Here is a 21,559-nt window from a genome sequence, read left to right as displayed (position 1 = left end):
TTGGCCGCGCCAGCGCCGAGTCAACAAGGATTTTTCTTGGCCGTGTTCCGCGTCACATCCGCATTTTTAAACACTGTCGGGAAGTACCATAAAATTTGAAGGAATAAGATATTATTATCTTTTTACCAAGGGAATGTACAATTAACAAGGTGAAGGGTGAAGAAATAACTCCGCCTGTGTTTTTCATAGACAGTCGCAAGCCAGGATAAAGGAGGGTAGGCGTCAGGTTGGCAGCCGGCCGTAAACTTTGCCTCTTTTCTATGAAATGAATCATAAGGAAAATTCGTTGGGGCGTAACCTTATTGGTGATGTGCTGCATCGGCGCCCGGATGTAGTGTTAAATGAGCAAGGGTCCTTGCACCTTCATGGGCGGGTGCGGGGGGTGAGGAGGCTAGTCTTGAGCCGTCACTCCCTTAGTGCCGCGTCACATCGGCGCCCGGGTGTGGTGAAAAATGAGCAAGGGTCCTCACACTTTATTGGACGGGTGTGAGGGGCGAGGAAGCTAGTTCAAGAAAATAGGATTCATTTAGCCAGTTGGAACATAGGTTCACTAACAGATAAGTTGAGGGAATTAGTTGATACGATGAGTAGAAGGAGAGTTAATATAGCTTGCCTTCAGGAGACTAAATGAGTAGGAGAAAAATCTAGAGAAATAGAAAATACAAGTTTCAAGTTTATAATAGATAAGAGCCAAAGAAATGAGGTTGTAGATGTCAAAAGGAAGGGTGATAGAATTGTTCTAATTAAATTAATATTAGGTGAAGAGACGATTAATGTTATTAGTACGTATGCCCCTCAAATAGGATTAAATGACTCGGTCAAGAGGCAATTTTGGGAGGATATGGATGAAGTAGTCCAAGGAATACCACATGGAGAGAAGTTATTTATAGGAGGAGATTTAAATGGGCATGTGGGAAGAACTAGTAGAGGTTTTGAGAGGGTTCATGGAGGATTGGATTTTGGCAATAGGAATGAGTCAGCAAAAGATATTTTGTAGTTTGCAGTGGCATATGATTTGATGTTAAAATATGCTTTTTTTTAAGATAAGAGATTGACACGTGATAACCTTTAGCAGTGGCACCAACTGTAGCCAGATAGATTTTATCCTCACTAGGAGAGAAGACAAAGCTACGTGTAAAGATTGTAAAGTCATACCAAGGGAGTGTTTAGTCACACAACATAGGCTGGTGGCATTAGATATATGCATTAAACATTGGAAGAGAAACGATAGAGATGCTAGACATTCAAGGACTTGGTGGTGGAATCTCAAAGGGGAAAAACTAAATATGTTTAAGGATAGACTGCTTAAAGAAGGACCTTGGAGTCGTAACAAAGGGACTAATATTATGTGGAATGAGATGTCTAGTTATATCAGGAAAGTGGCTAGAGTGGTACTTGGAGAATCTAGAAGGAGTGGACCGCGGTCTAAAGATACGTGGTGGTGAAATGAGGAGGTCCAAAAGGCGATTAGGTCTAAAAGGGAGTGTTATAAATGTTTGCATAAGTGTAGAAATGAGGAGAACAATGAGAAGTATAAATTGGCTAAAAACGAGGCTACGAAGGCAATAAGGGAAGCTAGAGACGAGGCCTATGAAGATTTGTACCACAAGTTAGGAACGAAATAGGTTGAAAAAGATGTTTACAAGATTGCTAAGATGAGAGAAATTACGAGCAAGGACTTGAATCACATAAAATGCATCAAAGACAGGATCAAAGATTGTTAGTAAAAGAAAACAAGGTTAAAGAGAGGTGGAGAAGTTACTTCGATAAGTTGTTTAATGGAGAACTCGTAGCGAATTTGGGAGAACTTGATAACGCTTTTGATGATACAAACCAAAGGTTTGTCCGTAGAATCCGAACATCAGAGGTAAGAGTAGCTATGAAAAAGATGAAATTAGGTTAGCCTATGGGGCCTAGTGGTATTCCTATTGAGACTTAGAGATGCTTGGGTGACGTGGGTTTGGTTTGGTTAACTAGATTATTTAACAATATTTTGAAGACTAAGAAGATGCCTGATGAGTGGAGGAAGAGTATATTAGTTCCTATTTATAAGAATAAAAGGGGATATATAGAGTTGCACCAATTATTGAGGAATTAAGCTAACGAGTCACACCATGTGGCTTTGGGCGAGGGTAATTGAGCATAGACTAAGAAAATAGACTAAGGTGTCATAGAATCAGTTTGGCTCCATGCCCAGACGATCGACTATGGGAGCTATCTTCTTGATTAGGCGGTTAATGGAGAGATTTAGAGAAAATAAAAAGGAGAGATTTAGAGAAAATAAAAAGGACCTTCATATGGTTTTCATTGATTTGAAGAAAGCTTATCATAGTGTTCCCAGGAGTGTTATGTGGTGGTGGGTCCTTGAAAGGCAAAAAGTGTCTGCTAAATATGTTGATATGATTAAGGATATGTACGATGGAGCAGTAACTAGTGTCAGATCTACGGATGGCACGTCTAGTGAGTTTCCAATTACAATAGGACTGCACCAAGGATCAGCTCTAAGCCCTTATCTTTTTACTCTAGTTATGGATGAACTTACGGAGGGTATCCAGGACGACATGCCGTAGTGTATGTTATTTGCAGATGACAAAGTATTAATTGACGAAACCAAAGCAAGAGTTAATGCTAAGTTAGAGTTATGGAGAACTACTTTGGAATTCAAAGGTTTTAGACTGAGCAGGACTAAAACAGAGTATATGGAGTGCAACTTTAGTAATGTAAGGAGGCGGGACGAAGATATAGTAAATATGACTGGATAGGAGGTACCTAAGAGGGATATCTTTTGCTATCTTGGTTCAATCCTACATAAGGACGGAGAGATTAAAGAGGATGTTAATCACATAATAAGAGCAGGTTGGTTGAAGTGGAGGCATGCTTCAGGAGTTCTGTGCGACCATAAAATACCTTACCAAGTTGAAAGGTAAGTTTTATAAGACAGCTGTAAGGCCAGCCATGTTATACGGCTCAAAATGTTGGGCCACCAAGAAGCAACATGTGCAGAAGATGAGTGTAGCGGAGATGCGAATGCTTAGATGGATGTGCAGCCACACAAGGTTAGATCGAATTAAAAATGAAGACATCCGTAAAAAGGTGGGTGGGGGTGGCACCAATTGAAGAGAAGATGAGAGAGCACCGCTTTAGATGGTTTGGGCATATCCAACGTAGGCCTTTGGATGCTCCGGTGAGAAGAAGTGACTCGTGCCAAGTTGATGGAGTAAAAAGAGGTAGGGCAGACTGAAAACAACTTGGGTAAAAACAGTGAGGAAAGACTTGAGGGCTAGGAACATAACAGAGAACATGACCTTGGATATGATAGAATAGAAGAAAATGATCCATGTAGACGAACCCAACTAGTGTCAGGATTAGACTTAGTCAATTTGAGCAGGGTAGATCATTTCACCTTCTTCATGAAAATTTTCTAAATGATTCTTAGCCGACCGCAACTAGTTTGGGACAAAGGCTTAGTTGAGTTGAGTTGTAGAATAATGGTTTGCATTTACTTCACGTCATACAAGCGATAAGATTTTTAAGATAAGATGTGCTTGATTTTCAGTTATAAATTTCAAGTTGTAAAGACTCCTACTTCCCCTATTCATAAAAGGGAAAAAGTGTAAGTTTACATTCATAGCCTATATCGCACTTTGAGTTTCTAAGGCGATTTGCGCGTCAAGTTTTAGATGTGTTCTAAGTATTTCACATCAAAGTTGTGTATTTATGTTCTTCCATCCTCTTTCTGGCGTCTCTTCAACGAGCTTTTATTTCATATACCTCAGTTTTTGGTACTCAAGAGTCATAACTACATAAGCCTCAGTTTAGTCTACATTTTCCTTTGGAAGCTTCTAGGCTTAGGTTTCTGGGGAGTGGCCTATTCCTTCCCTCTCTCTTAAATCCTTTCAATGGTTCATACAACTCAATTGGAATTGTAACAAACTATAAAAGAGTCTAAAAGAAAGAGGCAGGAAGTTACCAAAAAATAGTGTCAAAAATATCATTTCTTAACAATTGTATATGTATTAGTATTGGTCTACTTCTACTGCCGTGTGCCTCTCGGCCTCCTTGCTAGTATTGGGTTCCTAATTGCCAGAGACTAACACTATCAAATCACTAATACCTTAATCTATTATACTCAAGCCTTAGTAAGAAAAATGAGACAGTGAAATATATTCTTGTAAAATAAGTATGCCTAAATTTACGAATCAATGATTCTAGGAAAATTGAAAAGAAAACAAACATTCTGATGATTCTATAATTTGTATTAGCAAAATGTTGACCGATAATCATAAACTATAACATCATGGAAAAAGAAATTAGAATCTAAAAAGAATAGTTATATCCTATAATATAGGAAATGTATTCTACAAAACGGGTTTCCTAGAAAAGCACTCGGGGAATATATTGAAAATTTTGATGGGAAGCTTATATGATGACCTGAAAGAAGTTTCCTTGAAAATATGAGTAAACAAAATGCATTACTATGTAATTATGTAGAAAATCATCCATCAATTGCTATGGCCATGTTTGGCATGTAATATTAGTTTATCAAGTAGTGAGAGAGGGCATGAGTGTGGAGAGGGTGAGAAGTGGCCAGAAAACAGGGAAAAAAATTATTTTGAGTGGAGTTTTTTTCCCTTATTTTTCACCCTTTTCATAGCCTATCCTCACACAGTCCCCCTCAAAGGTCTCTCCCTCTCTTGCCCTCCCTCATAATTGAGTACGCAAATATTCCATAAAAAAAAAATCATGGTTGCCAAACATGGCCTATGTGTACCACCAAGTTGGACTAAATCACTGCCTAATTCAACCCTTCTTTTCTAACATAAATCCTAAACGGCTGAGACTCGAATACTCAGCTCTGCTCCATAAACATAGAAAGCTGACTACGAAAAAAAGGTACACAAACAAACACCATAAACCCTAAACCCTAGACATTAGAATTCAAGCAAAAACAAAAACCCTAAACCCTAGACATCAGAATTCAAGCAAAAAGCAATCATGCAGTCAACAGAAAAGCCTGGCTATCAATCAACCCTAGACATTACAATTCAAGCAAAAACAAACATCTTAAACCCTAAGCCCTGGGCATAATAATTCAAGCAAAAAGCAATCACGCAGCAAACAGAAAAGCCTAGCTTTGAATCAACTACCAAAAACCCTAACCTCGCACCAAAACCAAAACCCTAAAGTCGCAATCCTTAAGAAAAAATCTGAGCTTTTTCGAAGTACAAAAACAAAACAAAAATTGAAAATAAGAAGGTGATTACCTTGCTAAAAGAGCCTGCGGATTCGGGCAGAGAATGGGAATTGTTGGAGAGATTCGGAAGCAGTTTGTGTCGAGAAGACACGAAAGATCGGAAATTGATAACGCCACTCCTCGAAATCCGAGAGAAAACCCTAGAAACAAGCATTTTGGCTATGGAGAGAAGTAAATGGAAAAACGGTGAACGGGCAATGTCTAGAAAAAGAGCTTTTGCTTGGAGAGAAAGAATGGGAGGGTTTTTGTAAATTGTAAGTGACCGACCAGAATCACCGTTGGGATTTTCTGATCAACATAAACGACACACGTGTCTACCATCATACTGTTGATTTTTGAACATTATTGATATCCAACTAGACTGGCAAGAAGTGACCCGGACCCGGGTCGACCCACCCGCCTGTATTTTCCTGGACCGGATCACTCATTTGTGACCCCGTTTGGAAATGACCGGCGGGTCCACCCGGCCCATAAAAACTGGGCCGGTCAGGGTGGACCCCCGGGTGCCTGAAGTGAAATAACCTTTTTCCCATAGGTTTTAGATTTCATGGATTCTTTCCGTAGTTTTTTTTTTCGTAAAGGTACTTTTTTGGGTAGTTTTTTCCGTAGTTTTTCTAATTTGAAGCTTATTTCTCTTAATTTTTCTCCTAGACTTTACCACATGATTATCATGAAGGGGCTTGTTAGCCACCTTTGCAGAAAGCTACTTCCGAACATCATATGATTTTTTCTTTTGGTAGGTCCGCACATCATATGATGGCAGCCACGTCAATGAATAAGACAAATCTGCCAAAAAGTCAACATAAATGGCTATCATCACATGCAAAGGATGAGCGCGTACGGGTGGGGTCCGGATCAACCAATTAGTGGCCCGTAAATTTACGGGTCAGTTTTTTACCCGGCCCATTTGACCCAGACCCGTACAGGTCGGGTGAAACCCCGGCCCGGCCCACCAGTTTGCCAGATCTAATATCAACATTCACCACATAACCCTATAAACAATCAACGGATAGGATTATAAGATCCTGAACCACAATACTGGATGGGACTTGTGGTTGCCCACAAAATCAACCAAACCTATCACATATGTATGGCACACAGGGGCCCATAGGTTGGATGGTTAGATTGTAGGGGATTTTGGTATAGGGCCCACCCATTATAGGCCAGGTAGATCAACGGTTTCAATCATCAAACCACTTTCAAAACGTATATTTTTAGGGATTTGCTAGGGACTATCGCATAAGGCATTTTGCGGGACTGCTGTTGGATGAGAGAGCAGCCACCACAGATGAATTAAATGAATAAGACAAAATATGTTGATAAGTGAGCTTATGTGGCTGCTCTCTCATGCAACAACTGTCCCATTAAATGCCTCATCGTATGGTCCCTCGCAAATCTCATATTTTTTAAGGGTCAAGCTGCAATTGTTTAAAATAATCTGAAAAAGCTTTAAAAAATTCCGTTAAAATTTGCAAGAAAAAAAATCTTTATATTTACAATAACAAAATATTAGATCGTGCTCATCAGCCATTATTAGTGTTGTGGTGATATGGATAAATATCAATCGACAATAGTTGATAGACTTCATGGAAATTTTTTATTCAAGTATTGCGTACATGATATGAGGAATGATAGACTGAAGGGCGTCCTTGCAATAAAAAAAACCAGTTACAAGGGTGCTCCTATTGGTCCTTATAAGCAAAGTGCATTTATGGTTATAGTTGTCAACGTTATTTCTAAATAATTATGCACTTTCCTTGCTTCCTCGGTGGTACTCCTTGTTGAAGAATTACTCGGAATGCTACCAAATATCAGTATCTTTGGTTTAATAGTCAAGAGTATAATAAGTCAATTTGTAATCTTTAATACCCACTTTGAATCCAACACTTGTTTTAGTATCTGTCAGCAATTAGATAATTGGAGTTATCATCTCATTAGTCTAGGGTTTATCTTTTCAATCATATGTATTCTTTCGGGAGCTGTATGGGCTAATGAGGCATGTGGATCTTACTGGAATTGGGACACTAAGGAAACTTGGGCATTTATTACTTGGACCATATTCACGATTTATTTACATAGTAGAACAAATCAAAATTTGCAAGGTCTGAATTCGATTGTAGCTTCTATCGGATTTCTTATAATTTGGATATGCGATTTTGGGGTCAATCTTCTAGGAATGAGACTACATAGTTATGGTTCATTCACATTTGCAAAAAAACCAATTACAAGGGTACTCCTATTGGTCCTTATAAGCAAAGTGCATGTATGATTCTAGTTGTAAACATTATTTCTAAATTATTTATGGCCTAATAAATGCACTTTCTTGCTATGGACCGATGAGGGAGCCCTTGCAAAAAAAAAAAACCCAGTTATAATAGCGTCCTTATAAGCAAAGCGCATTTATGGTTATAGTGGTCAATGTTATTTCTATATTATTTGTGCCCTTATAAATGCACTTCTTGCTATGAATTAATGAGGGAGTCCTTGTAACTAGCTTTGCAAGGGCGTCGTTCATTCTAGCTTTCCTCCACATGATATATGTATTTTAATTTTAGAGAAATGATATTAGCACAACCATGTTTTAATAATTGCAAAAACTAGGCTTTTCTTTTTTTAACTAACTAGAGAGAGCTTTTTGGGAACTATGATGACCTTTTGATAGTTATTTAAATAATCAAAGACAAGATGGGTTAGCACAATTATTAAAACATGGTTGTGTTGATATCATTCTCCTAATTTTATTATATATCTATACAAAAATATTTTTATTAGCCAATGAGGGTAAATAGGGGGTAAAATTTTTTTTACCTCCAAATCAAATGTTGTGGTTGTCCCAATTGTTTCAACTTAAGAAACTTACATCGTAGGTGAATTCCGCATCATTATTCATTTATCTTAATTTTTGTACCCCCTTTCACATAGTAAATAACTTGATCGTTGTAGACACCCCATTTTTCCAAGATCGGATAGTTTGCCACGATGATGGTCCCAATGATAAATCCGTTCTAAGGATGAATTTGTCCTAGTGATGAATTAATCCCCAGTTGAGTCCGAAAAGCTTCGGCACTCTCTAGGCAAATTGTCTTTTATAGAGTGGAAGAATTCCCAACCCATTGCCTTGTGACCTAAAAATACCTTTAAACTCAGTTCCAGTTTGACCAAACCAGATTACAAATACCACCAAAGCTTGCTAATCTGAGATCCTTGAGATCAAGACTAGAACCAACAAAACAGCCCAGAGCTAACCAGTTTCAAAGCTTTTTATCAAATGTACGATCATAGCATTTGGAGTCAATCGTACGAATGAAAATCGTACGATCTTACGATCTGAGATCGATCGTGCAATCTGAGATGAATGCTATTTTTTAGCCCCACATCGGAAATGAAGAGATTTATGTCCACGTTTTGCGCCAATAAATAGGCATTCAGCTTTAAGTTCGGGAAGAAGAGTTCCCCAGCTCAAATTCTACTAAAAGGAGGGAAGTTATCTCAATTTTGAGAGTTGGGGAGTGTGAATTCTTGCCGGAGACGATCAGAATCTGACCGGAATTCTAGAAGAAAAAATTCCAGAGGAGAAGTTTGGCCATTATGGCTTTTCCTAACCTCCTCCGACGAGTTTTTCGGTTAGATTATCTAAAAGATCGCATGAAGGACCAGAACGATGCCCCTCGGATCGCCGGAGCATGCCAAAGTTCGTCAGAGTTCTTTATTTAGGTATTTTACAGTTGATTTCAATTCTGCTTTTCATTTTTTTTAGCTAGAGATTAGGGAGAAGTCTAGGGGATTAGGATTTCATACCCTAATTCTCAAGGCTTCACCCTAATCTAATTAGGTTTAGATCTAGGATTAGCATCTCTAGGTTAGATTAACTTTCGTTTATCTTTAGTTTTCAGAATTCTTATGAAGAATCAAGAAGATTATGGAAATCATTCCATAATTCCCATGTATCTATGGGGAATTCAATGAAATCTAAAGATCTATTCAGATCCAGTGAATAATTCTAGGGAAATAATATTTCCCCCTCTGATAGATAAAATCCCCCCCAACGGATCCCCCCTAACATTATTCGTTAAGTTTAAAAGGCAAAGATAAACGTTAAAGGGGGTGAATTTATCCTCAAGCAGTGAACCATTCTCACAGAAACCGATAAGAGGGGGGGATTTATCTGTTTAGGGAAGGAATATCATTTCCCTAATTATATGATAGATTAGTTTGTAATAATCCCTAAAACCTCTATTAAGCCTAGGATCTCATAAATTCCAAAGAATTATGAAATTCAAAATGTGTGATCCAGATTTTGTTTATGCGATTTCTTATTGTACATTTGGATTTGTATGATTTGATGTTTCCCAGGAAATTTCAAATTTGAATATGGAGGGAATAGATCTAACGATCGTAAATTTAAGAATTGATCGTTGTAGACACCCCCATTTTGCTACGCCTTAACCGACAATATTCCACAAATTAACCGTGAAAAGGTCACTAGTTTTACCAGAGAAATAATGAAAAATGGCTTAAGTGTACTAAATCATGTGAGAGAACCTCGAACATGATTTCAAACACTTTGGGTCATCAAAACAATAATCCGACCGTACCAATTTTTAATCAGGTCAAAATTACTCAGGGTTGCTTTTCGGTCGATCGACCAATAACTTGTCGAAACCCAGCTTTCGAAAGGACCCTAAATCAAGGGATAAAAATGATTGAGGGATTTCCATGGTTGTATGTAAGCCAAAGGGTACATCCCTCTCTTGTTTTGATGATCAACAAACCCAAATTGATGGTAGTTCGCTAATGGCTTCTCTAGTGTTGTGATTTAGACAGGTTTCATTCATGTCAACACTTGAAGCTAGAAAAATAAGAGCTAGTCTTGGAGAATGTCAAGTCTTGGTGGTTATCCTTCAAGCTGTATGGTGTATAAAAAAATCAAGGGAACCACAAGCGTGAGAACGTATTTGAAGACTATCTCAAGACAAGGAGAAGCTCATGCAAGCACCTAAGAAGATTGAAGATAAAAAAGACTCAAGGTTCATATTTTTAGAATGCATAGGAGTCATCTTGGCATTTAGTGTGCATGTTTTGAAATCATCTTTAAAACTATTTTTCTAAGTGCATTAATGTATTTGAAAACACATGTTTAAAGCCCAAAGACCAAGGCCGAAAGTCCTTTGCACAAAAGATTTTAAAACAGTTTTTTAAAGCAGGGCTGGTTGACCGGGCTATGCCGGGCGACCGCGGGATGGAACCTGGAAATTCAAGACATCTCGAATTTTAGCGGGCCGGTCGACCACGGATCGGTTTTCTAGAAATTCAGAAAACATCCAGGTTGGTCTCGGCGGATGATCGCAACCCCCCCGGTCGACCGCGAAATGTTTCAAAGGCAAAATAAATTTTTTAAACAGATTCTCCTTGGCAGGCGACCGCGATGAGCCGGTCGACCGCTCCTTATTTTTTGAGCCAAAATTGTTCAAACAGATTGCCCTCGGAGGGCCACCGTGGATGCCCCAGACGACCGCCGCAGTATGAATTTTGAAAATAAAAAAGGGTGTCCGATAAGGGCGGGCGAATGCCATGGCCCGGTCGACCGCGCCGGTTCGGCGAAAGAGCCATTAGAGCCTGCAATGGATAGGTGCACCTCTCCAGTTTTATTACAGTTTTTCCCTTGAAGGATCTCAAATGAACTAGGGCTATTTAAACCCCATCAAAGACCTTATTTTATACCTTTTGAGCAATTATCTTTCAAACCCTAAAGCTTCACTCTTTGAAATCAAAAGGATCCTTCTTCAAACCTCGTGTGCATTTAAACTTGCGTTCATTTCTTGCCAAGAGGATCTCCCCAAGCATTTACTTTCAATTATTGGGAGAATATTGTGAGCTTGAGAGTTGTATATGCCTTAAAGAGGCTTGAGAGCTTTTCATTCCCTATTTTCTTTCCTTTATTGTATTTGGAGTTGCAAAGAGGAGTTTCTTTCTTTAAGGCGGTGGTGCAACGAAGAAGAACGTCCTCGGAGACAGATTGTAAACAAGGGTGTGTTCCCTTGTGGAGGAGGTGATCGTTTGTAAACGCTTTGTGAGGCGGCGTTGAGGAGTCTCACCGTAGTGGAGAAAGTCTCAAGGAAAGACCAAGTACTTGAGTAGTGGAGTAGGTCAAGTTGTGACCGAACCACTATAAAATTGTCGTGTAGTCTCATTGCTCCCCTCTCCTCTCTCTTGTGGTGTGATTGGTAATCTCTTTCCATTTTCTATTTGAATATAATTTTGAACAAGGGTTAGAACTAACTAGGTTAATTTCGTAAGCCCTAACTTTTGAATAGAAATTTTTTAAAACACCCAATTCACCCCCTCTCGTGTGTTGCCCTTTGGGATTTCATTGTCCAAGGTTGTTAGATCAGTATCAAGTAACCTAGGATCAATGTTGTGTCTTGATAACAGGCTAGTGCGATTGAATTGGAAAAATACAGTGAATAGATCCACGGATCATCAATAGATCAATGAGAGCCATTAAGATTGTAGGGGTTGATTGCACATCAGTAGTGGTTGATTGCACATCAGTAGTTTACCCATTTAAAGTTCTCAAATCCATCAAATAATGGTTTATATCATCAATTAGAATCAAGGATAAGCCACACGCTTCGAACGGTTCGTAAATACGTTGATTTGGTTGACGATTGGGTCGCGTTCGAAATCGATGGCTCTCATTAAACATTAGGGCTCGACCTATGAATTTGACTTTGTTATCTGAAAGTCTTCTCTCAACATCTTCACTAGCTTTACTTGAAGTTTGATGCTCATCTCTCTAGAATTTCTACTTTTAGACTTGAGGTCTAAAGCCGATGGGGTCTTACTTTGTGTCATACCTCAGGGCATTCTCCCAGTTTATCCTTATAGGATCAAGCAAGACTACGTTGAATCCCTCTAAATAGGTTTATCAGTTCTTCGCTCTCCTCGAAAGATAAAGTTTTGTCAATCCATCTTTCTCGAGTTTCGAATTTCGATACCACTGTCGATAGTTTTGATTTATTCTTCGAGTGACTATGCTCGATGCTCTTCCTCTCGTTTTTCCATCTTTCAGATCTCGAGGGGAATTTCTTCTGCAACTTATCCGAGGAGGGTGTCTTTGTTTATTTAGACATTAGATCTAAGAGTGAATCATAAGAACATAAAAAATACAGAATCAAATTCTGTATTGAATTGAAGACTTTAAGTACATCAGTAATTTTTTACGGGCCTCAATGGGCTCTACATCAGATTTGACAAAAAAAAAAACACTCACTTTGAACAAGAAAGACTGACAGACATGATACACTTTGAAGTGACACTGACACAACTCGATTTACCAACTTTAGACACAGGAGTTAGTATACACTCGACAAAGAACATACTTTAGGAATAGGACACTTCTTCAGGGATATGAGACTGGCACTACAAGTTCACAAGTCGCACACCTCCCTCCATGACAATGGTGAATATAGAGTTCGGTCCCGGAGTAGAAATCTCGGAAATGGTAATCCCACAAAGTCTGGATAACCTGGCTCGCATTGATCTTCATTCTCTGGCATCATTGAAATCTTCTTGGACATGACAGAGCTTTCTAGAACCTCTAACTCTGGATCTTTTCCTTTCACAGTTAGTTTACCTCTCGCCACTGGGGCATGGGTAAGAATGGTTGGTTTTGTTAAGGGCCGAATAGGCTCATCACTTTCATCCCACCTCAGAACATATGCATCATGCTTCGGCGCAGGCCTCTGATAAGTACTAAGCTCATAAAGAACATGAGGGTCCTTATCTATCAAGTCTTGAATTTCATGTCTCAGCTTTGCACAATGATAAGTCCTATGGCCATGACATTGATGGTACAAACAATATATTCCACCATCGTTTGTATTCTCAAGATTTCTCGGAGGGTTGGAAGTTGAGGCAAAATTAGTTTTCCCTCTCCGGCTAACTTCTTTAAGGCGCTTTCAATTGAACAAGGTAGTGTAGAGAATTCTCTTTCGCATTTCTGAGCAGGTTTTGGAACAGGTTTCTGAGAAGTACTGAGTTCATTAAGAACAAGGGGGTCCTTTTCTATTAAGTTCTGGATCTTGTGTTTCAGCGCTACACAATGACCGGTTTTATGACTAAGACATTGATGGTATAAACAATATGCCTCACCATCACCCTGATTCACCAGGTTTTTCAAAGGGTTTGAACATTGAGGCAAGGTTAATTTTTTCCTTTTGACTAACTTCTTTAAGGCAGCTGCATGTGTACAGGGTAATCTGGAGAATTCTCTTTCGTGTTTCTTAGCTGGTTTTTCTTCTGGAACAAAAGATTTCTTCAGAGGTTGACGAGAAGTCCCAATATGATTCATTTTCTTTAAAGTAGTGAAGTACTTCTTTCCCTTTGACGGACCAGCTTCTAGCTTAGACTCTCCACTCGGTTTCTGCTTGGGTGATTTCTGCCCTTGATAGATGATTTCATCTATATTTCCATAGGAAAACTGATCAAGGAACCTCTCTACTATATCCTTCCGACTTCTAATATCCTTTCGGTTCAAAGTGCAGAACCATTTCTTGGCCATACCAGTTACAGAGAATGGGAATAGCTTAGCCATTTGGTCTGGAGATAGGCCTTGCCTTTCTAGCAAAGGAATGTACGACTGCAAATGGCTCCTTGGACATCCCGTCCCATCATATATATCAAACTCAAGAAATAGATGTAGTTATTAAGGTCAAACTTCTTTTTGCCCTGAACCCTCTTATTTTCATCATTAAGGTCTAATATTCCAAGCTCTTCTAACGCTGATTTTCCTTTGTCTGTCTTGGTCTTATGCCCACAACACTTCTCCTTGACATGTTGTCCATCACAATCATCTTCAAGTGTTTTTCTAGATTGGACTAAGCCTGAATTCATGGAAGGGTTGCAAACAACCTGATCCTTAGAAATTGGTGATTTTTCCATAACTTGAGCCTTCAAACGGGTCATGTCTTTTTTCATACTTATCATCTCCGTGGAGGGGGTCTTCATCATGTCTCTCATTTCCTTTAGAATATCCACAGACTCAGCCATTTGGGTAAAAATCAGGTGAAATTGGAGAAAGTTGAATTAACAAAGTGAGTAAAGCGAAGGCTACCTGAATCAAATGAGTTTGAAAATGATTAGTCTTTTGAAAGGATAATTATTTGCTGAAATCAAACTCTTGAATTGGAAGCACACGCACTAGATCAATAGTCATGGGATAAAAATTCTGTACAAATCAAGGCAAAAGCAAATCTTGAGCATATCGATTGATATTTGAGTTGGAATTTTAGATAGAGACAACTCATGGAGGTCAAAGAAAGATAGGCAGTGAGAATATGACCTACACCAACATGGTCTCAAGGAATCCTCAATCCACTCCTTTAAGTCTTCTTTGGATGTGACTGTTTTCTTTTGAGTATGAAAGAGTAGGAACGATAAACACCCCTAATCTAAATAGGTTTTGATCTCAGCAATAATCATGCACTCATAGGATAGATAGGCAAGATTTAACTAATCCACTAGTGGTCACGATATAAGAGTGATTAATCCATGTTGAAAACCATGAGACGGATTCATGGTTGATAGATCAAAGAATAGATTATAGCTAAAAAGTCAATAATCTAATGATAATCCACAAAATGGATAGATAGGAACAATTGATTACATTAGGAAGGAGACCTTAATTAAGAAGTAGACCATAATCTAGTAATAAATATATATATATATATATATATACACACACATACATCCTAACCAGGAGCACCATCCCTAGTTCTAATTTAGCGGAGTCAAGAAGGTCTTGACTCATGACTGACGGTGAGTGAACTAAGAAATGGAGCGAGTAGCCACAAAAGGCGAACTACTATTCTATACTACATAGGTTAAGGCCAGGCTCTAACCTAGGTTCACATGTGCTAGGTGCACATGTACGTCCTATATGCATACATAATATAATAATGTCAACGTAAGGCCCAAAACATAGGTCTCTATGCTGATACACAACTCTTAGCGTACATCATGAATATCTAGGTGATGTACAGAGCTATATATCATTGCCTAAAGGCTGCATAGCATTGGGTATAGATCTAATCGGTGACACGTCCAGGTCATGACTTACTATTGTCCTGGCGAGATCTACCCCAAGGCTGACTCGTATAACTATCAAAACCAAAAATAATAATGCATGAAGTGAAGTGTGTGGATCCATTTTTACGCATCTACTTGGTGCCCTTGGATTCTAACGATAAAGTTCCCATTTTTCGAGTTTTTGTCCAAAATTCTTCAAAATTAATAATAATGGCATTTTTTACAGAGTTAGGCATAATTTGAGACATCCCCAGCAGAGTCGTCAGCCTGTGGGACCCGATCTCGAGGCGCGGACTGCGGGATGAGACCCCGCGGGCCTCTCGATCTCCACACGAGTTGGAGAGCTCCGCTGCAGCTCTCTAAAAAATAGTGCCGTCACAGCATGAGTCATGGAGGGTGCGATACCTCTTGATTCAAAGTAGAAACTCGGAACCAAGACGTACCTAAATATAAAGAAGAGTCATCATCCAGGATTAAGGCCGGGAACCCATAATATATGCTCTGTGCAACGGATAACTAGAGAAGAAAAGGGTCCGTGCCTGGTTACGAGTGGGGAAGGTATTAGGCACCCCACTCGCCCGAGTGAACTCGGTATGTTATGCCATTTTATTATAATGAAGAATTTTAGGCAAAAATCTTGTAATGGGAACATGCATCCCTGAGAAGACGATCTACCCAGAGCATGCATGACCCGGGGATGGGAAATCACATACAAAAGAAAGATAAAACTTCCATGACCTACGGAGGGTTGATACCAGTATCACTTGACATTGGAATGAATACTAGAATCTGCCGTCTCCCCCTCTCAATAAGTAAAAATAAACAATCTTAGTACACACAACATATGAATAACAACCTCACATCACACATGGAGAGGCAGAGAAGACTAGTGCTGATTCAATACCAAATAAGCTTGCTACCTGTCTCCACTAATGCTAACTCATCACATCTAAAAAAGCGGTAAACAATCACATACGTGCTACAGCTAAGCAGATAAGCAGATAAATGAGCAGATATGATGTGATAAGATAAACAAATAAGAGTAAAGATCTATATAACTAATCAGATAAGCAAGAAATAATAAGCAGGTATGCAATAAAGAGCTACAACTAATCATGTGAATGAGCAAATAATCAAGATCATATGAGCAAGTAAATGCTACAACTAGACATGTGAGTAAGCAGGTAAACAAAGCATGAAAATGATAATATACTATAGCTAAGCATATGAACGGAACAATAAAGTACAGAACATTACAGCTAAGTATATGCAACCATGTAAAACTATGCAAGAGATATAGCTGAGAAGTAAACAATCAGAATAAAGAAGAAACCACACTATCATGTGTAAGCCCAATGGTTCCCACCTTGGCAATTCCCATCTTATTTTGATGATTCCAATACACAAGTGATTTATGATCACTAATGTGTTTGATTGTCTAAGTTGTAGATCATAATTGCTTAAAGACATCATTGCTTGGATTAAGGCCAAAAAAGCTCGCATTGGACCGCTTATGAAGGCCAAAGACATCGGAGATCCAAGACAAATGAAGACTTGATGAATCGCATTGAAGATCGAAGTCAATTTAGATTGTATAAAATCCAATCTTAGTTTTAGATTTTAAGTGGCATAACTAAGGAAATAAACACACACCCAAAATTTATATGTGATTGTCTTTGTGGTGTTCCAACACCTTGGAACCCTCATAGCAATCCCAACTTGGTGTTAAGTTGGAAGCCCAAAAACATGAAGTGAAAATCTGCTCTTCATAGGCTTCTCGGAACTCCGAGAGAAATTCTCGGAACTCCGAGAAATGGTCCAGTAGACTTTTTTTCATCTTCTGTTTGTATTCCAGGAACTCCGAGAATTTTTCTCGAAACTTCGAGAATTTTTCTCGAAACTCCGAGAATTCTCGGAACTCTGAGAAATATTCTCGGAACTCCGAGAACACTGTAACGGTCATATTTTGAGCCGTTGGGAATTTTGCTGGAATTACCACAATGCCATTGAACGGTCATATTTTGGTCTTCCTATATATATGGGCATTCTAAACTTCAAGACCATCAATCCTAACACTCTAAAAACCTACTTGAACATCCTTAGAGTGAATCAAACTTGTTTATGCCTCTCATCATCTAAGATTAGGATTCAGATCTATAGGCTATATTTGTACATCTTCTGCAAAGTTGTAAACCCTTGTGGGGGATTTTTGTTCTTTCTTTCTTATTCAAGAAATTGTATTCGGGCGAGTGTTAGGAGAAGCGTAGCCCACTCTCCGTGGTGAAGATTGCCACCAAGGTTAAAGGTAATCGGAATTTGTAATCGGCACCGATCTTCGCCGAAGTTAAGAAGATCACTTAGTGAAGCCATCCACGGGTCTTTGTTGGTGGAGTGGAGTAGGCCTCGCGTTTTGAGGACCGAACCACTTTAAATCTCGGGTGCACTCTCTCTTGAACTCTAGCTCTTTATTTTGCATTGCACCTCTAGATTTAACTTTTGTAATTGAATTTCATTTTGATCTCTTAATTTCCAATTTAGGTTTGAGTTTTCAAAAGATTAAAACTTGATAGAAACCTAATAAATTTTCACTCCTCATAGTTGCCGTACTCGGGACCACCCTTGGAATTTCATCATGCATCTATACAAGGGATGATGATAAACAATACACCACAAACTCTAATACCTTAAAAAATCTAAAAAATGTGCATAGGGTGATCTGGACCTGGATGGCCGTCCAAGCTGCCTACAGCCTACGTATCCAAGTCTATTTTTGATTCAAGATCAATGTAGTTCGGTGGCACTATTCTAAGCTACAGTGCTGTGGTACCTGATCCGGGAGAAGATCCCTTCACGACCTACGAGGGTGGCTTTAATTTGAATTACTCTTACCTGGTTTATTAATTTTTGATAAAAGTTTCTTTTCTGTGACACTGCTAAACTAATCTGCTATCACATTTGTCTAGGTCCGTTACCTGATTACGAGAATGGAAGGTGTTAGGCACCATTCTCGCCTGGTAAACCGGTCTTCAATTTTAAAGGAATAACTCTCTTTAATTTGGTTAAAAGGCTCGTTTGATTCTCCAATATGCGAGCTATGTGACATGCAACCTAAATGGTCTAATTTGGATGTGAAACCTAGCATTTCGCTCAATTTATGTATGAAGAAAGCAATAAGCAAACAATCACGCAAATCATGAAACAATATATGCAAAGAAGCAAACAAAGAGCAATTGACCACAAGACCAAGGAGATAATATATATAAAAACAATGAAATAATATACATATGAAGAGACAGAAAAGGAAAGAAAAAGCGTGCGTCTGAACTTGGAGGCCACCCAAGCTGCCTAAGTACCCGAACCGCAAGGGATCAAGTCGCTCGTAGTTCAACGTCCTAAGGTGCCTAAACTACAGGCTTAAATACCTAACTTATGGGTCTGGGACTGGTACTGGTAATTGATTTTGTATGCTTAAGGGTTCCATCTAGGATCTTTATATGCAACTAATGCAAAGGACCTATCATTCTAGGTGCAACTAGGCTTGACCTTAGAGATTGAGGGTTCACAAGTGACCCATAGCTAAGGTTTGACTAGCCTAATGACTAAGGGTTCTTAATAAGCTCTAACGGTTCCTACGGGATTTCGAATCCAAAGCCCTAAGGAATTTTGAGTTGTTTTTAGGCTTGCTGAATCTTTTAGAGTTTTCTAGAACTTTTAGTTATTTGAAGATATTTAGGTGTGTTTTGTATCTTTTATGTTTTATATTTAGAAAGTTTTAATTAATTTAAATCTTTTAATTATTTGAAAGCTTTAATTACACTGGAATCTTTTATTAGTTTTGAAATCTTTTATTGTTTTGGAGTTATTTTTTTCTTACTTGAATCTTTTCTTTGAGGTTTCTTAATTGAGTTTTTAGCTTTTATTTATTTTTAGACCCCTTTTTTATTTTCCTCGAATTTTAACTATTTTCTGTGTATTATCAGGTATTTTCAGCATTTTCTAACCATTTTGGGATATTTTTATGTAATTTCTTCAAATTCTGGGTATTTGTATGTAATTTCTGGACAAATTGGGTATTTCAGTGTAATTTTTTGGAATTCTGTTTCCAGGTTTTCCCAATTCTGAATTCTACTTTCTGGATTCAGGATTCCAGGATTCTGGTTTCTGGATTCCAGGATTCTGATCACCAGGATTCAGAATTCTGGATTTTAATGGATTGTTGGATTTCCATGAATTTCTGGATTTGTTTTAGGAGTGGATTTTATATTTCTAAAGATATTTGGGACTGGATTTTAATTTCCAAATGGTGTTTGTTGGTGGATTTTAATTTCCAAAGAGTGTTTGGGTTGTTGAACGAAATGGATCTAATGATGTTAAATCGATTTTGGTTTTGTTATTGAGTTAGCTGCAAAAATTGATTCTGGGGCAAAAGCTAATTAGGTTTGTGGCTGCAAATATCAATTGAAATGGGGGTTTCCAATATCAAATGGAATGGGCTACTGGTATCAATTAGAAGTGGGGTGTCTTAGGTGCAAAAATTGAAGTGGGCTGTTTTGAATGCAAAAGTTGAAGCGGGCAGTTTATGGACAAAAATTGATTGGGCTATTTAGAGGGCTAAAGTTGATTGGGCTGAAAAATAAAAGTGTGTTTTAATTATTTTGATTAGTTTTTTTTCCAAAAAAAATAAAAAATCCTCTAGAGCTAAAGGGTTCAAAATTCCATCCTAATCTCTAATTAGGTACCTTAATTAAAGCTTTTTAATTATTCATTTTTGTGAAATTATTATAAACCCCAGCATAAAAAATAAGCACATACAATTGGAAATTAGAAATTTTATGCTGAACAAAAAGCAAACGAGAACTTAAGCATGCCATTCTAAAAAAAACTAAAACACATACCTTTTCATGAGATGCATCCGGTCAATTATGCTTGGAAAGATGAGTCTCGTAAAGATTTTGATCACCAAGTGAGGAGAGAGAATCAGCCTCCAATAGAACTCACCAGATTCGTCTTCAAATATTCGAGCGCAAAGAATCAAATTCTTGAAGCTTCGTTCGCAAGTATTGGCCCACCAATGATTCAGCTACCACTTTTAAAAGAGAGAGGGATAAAGGAGACGACGAAGGGATGGTTGCCGAAATCTAAAAGCGGGTAAAGTGCACTTATTTTCTCTACAGTGTGCGAGAGGAGAGCCCAGATTTTAAGATGGCATGAAAGAGGATGTAAGCATATGAGGGGATGAGAGGACTGCAAATTTCGTGAGGTGGGAGAGAGAGGGCTGCAAATTTCGTGAGGTGGAAGAAAGAGAGAGTTGGGAAAATTTTGGAATCGTGATCTCTCCTCCCTAAAGTTGAAAGAATACCCTTTTTATAAGTGTCCTCCTCAAGTTCAACTTTCCACTTCAAGATAGAACAGAAACCAAAAAAAAGAATCCCATAGTTTTACACATTCTTGAATTAAGATGAAGTCCAAATGGGTCCCATAAAACAACACGTTTCTCTCTTTAACCGAAGACCTTATTTAGAGGGGAACTCCTTTTGGATAAGTGAAAACTTCCCAAAAATGGGCGTGACGTATGGTTGGGCTCTTTTTTGTAAGGAACTCCTTTTAGCATTAACACTTCTTTTCTAAAACAAATTGGAAAAGTAGAGTTCGGTCATAGGAAGAAAGCTCAAACTCTACAAAAGTGCAACAATCAAATCTCCTCTATAAATCCATGTCTATGTGGATAAATATTAGCCACATCTTTAACTCCATATTCCATTTAGAATTAGCCAATACTTAAAGAATTATTCAATGGAACCCACACAAAGTTAGTCGAATTCCATATTCCCATTGAATTTCTTTTCATGTTTTAAATAATGGCAGGCCCCACTCAAATGTGGCCGAATTCATCATGCAAATGTTTGCAATAATTGTGGTCCCCACTCATGTTGACAAAATTTTTCCTCTCTTTGGAAAGAGACATACCACACCCCCCCGCCCCCCCCCCCACAAATCATTCGTAGAAATGATCCAAACCGTCCAAGTGACGGACCACTGCTTAAATAGGATGCGCCCCTTAAATCATTTCCCTGAAATGATCAAGGCCATCCACTTGATAGGCCACAATGTAAATCGGTTATCCCTCCAAAACCATTTTCATAGGTTCATCCGAGCTGTCCAATTGGCGAGCCACATCTTGAATTGGTCATGCCCCGCGAATCATCTCCATAGCAT

General features: G+C 38.5%; 1 protein-coding gene and 1 long non-coding RNA gene across 3 annotated transcripts in view; both read right to left on the bottom strand.

Annotated features, from left to right (window-relative positions):
- LOC143854941 (grpE protein homolog 2, mitochondrial-like) overlaps positions 1-5,504 on the bottom strand; it is a 57,397-nt gene extending 51,893 nt beyond the window's left edge. Inside the window, exon 1 of one of the 2 annotated variants that reach the window (XM_077365086.1) lies at positions 5,265-5,504. In XM_077365086.1, the coding sequence (XP_077221201.1) occupies positions 5,265-5,408 (144 nt within the window). In that variant the 5' untranslated portion in view covers positions 5,409-5,504. The remainder of the gene's footprint in view (positions 1-5,264) is intronic. The other variant, XM_077365094.1, reaches the window with a different exon arrangement.
- A 6,917-nt stretch (positions 5,505-12,421) lies between these two features.
- LOC143862531 (uncharacterized) lies at positions 12,422-20,667 on the bottom strand. The gene is made up of 2 exons (XR_013240343.1): positions 20,239-20,667; positions 12,422-14,369 (listed from the first exon to the last, which is right to left on the bottom strand). It is a non-coding gene; the product is annotated as an uncharacterized LOC143862531 (long non-coding RNA).
- Positions 20,668-21,559: the final 892 nt, after the last annotated feature.

Source organism: Tasmannia lanceolata, unplaced genomic scaffold (genome assembly GCF_043159265.1).
Source record: "Tasmannia lanceolata isolate RefF3 unplaced genomic scaffold, GAP_Taslan_0.1 ptg000003l, whole genome shotgun sequence".
NCBI lineage: Eukaryota > Viridiplantae > Streptophyta > Magnoliopsida > Canellales > Winteraceae > Tasmannia > Tasmannia lanceolata.
The sequence above is the reverse complement of the archived record's forward strand: the minus strand, read 5'-3'. Positions and strand labels throughout refer to the sequence as shown.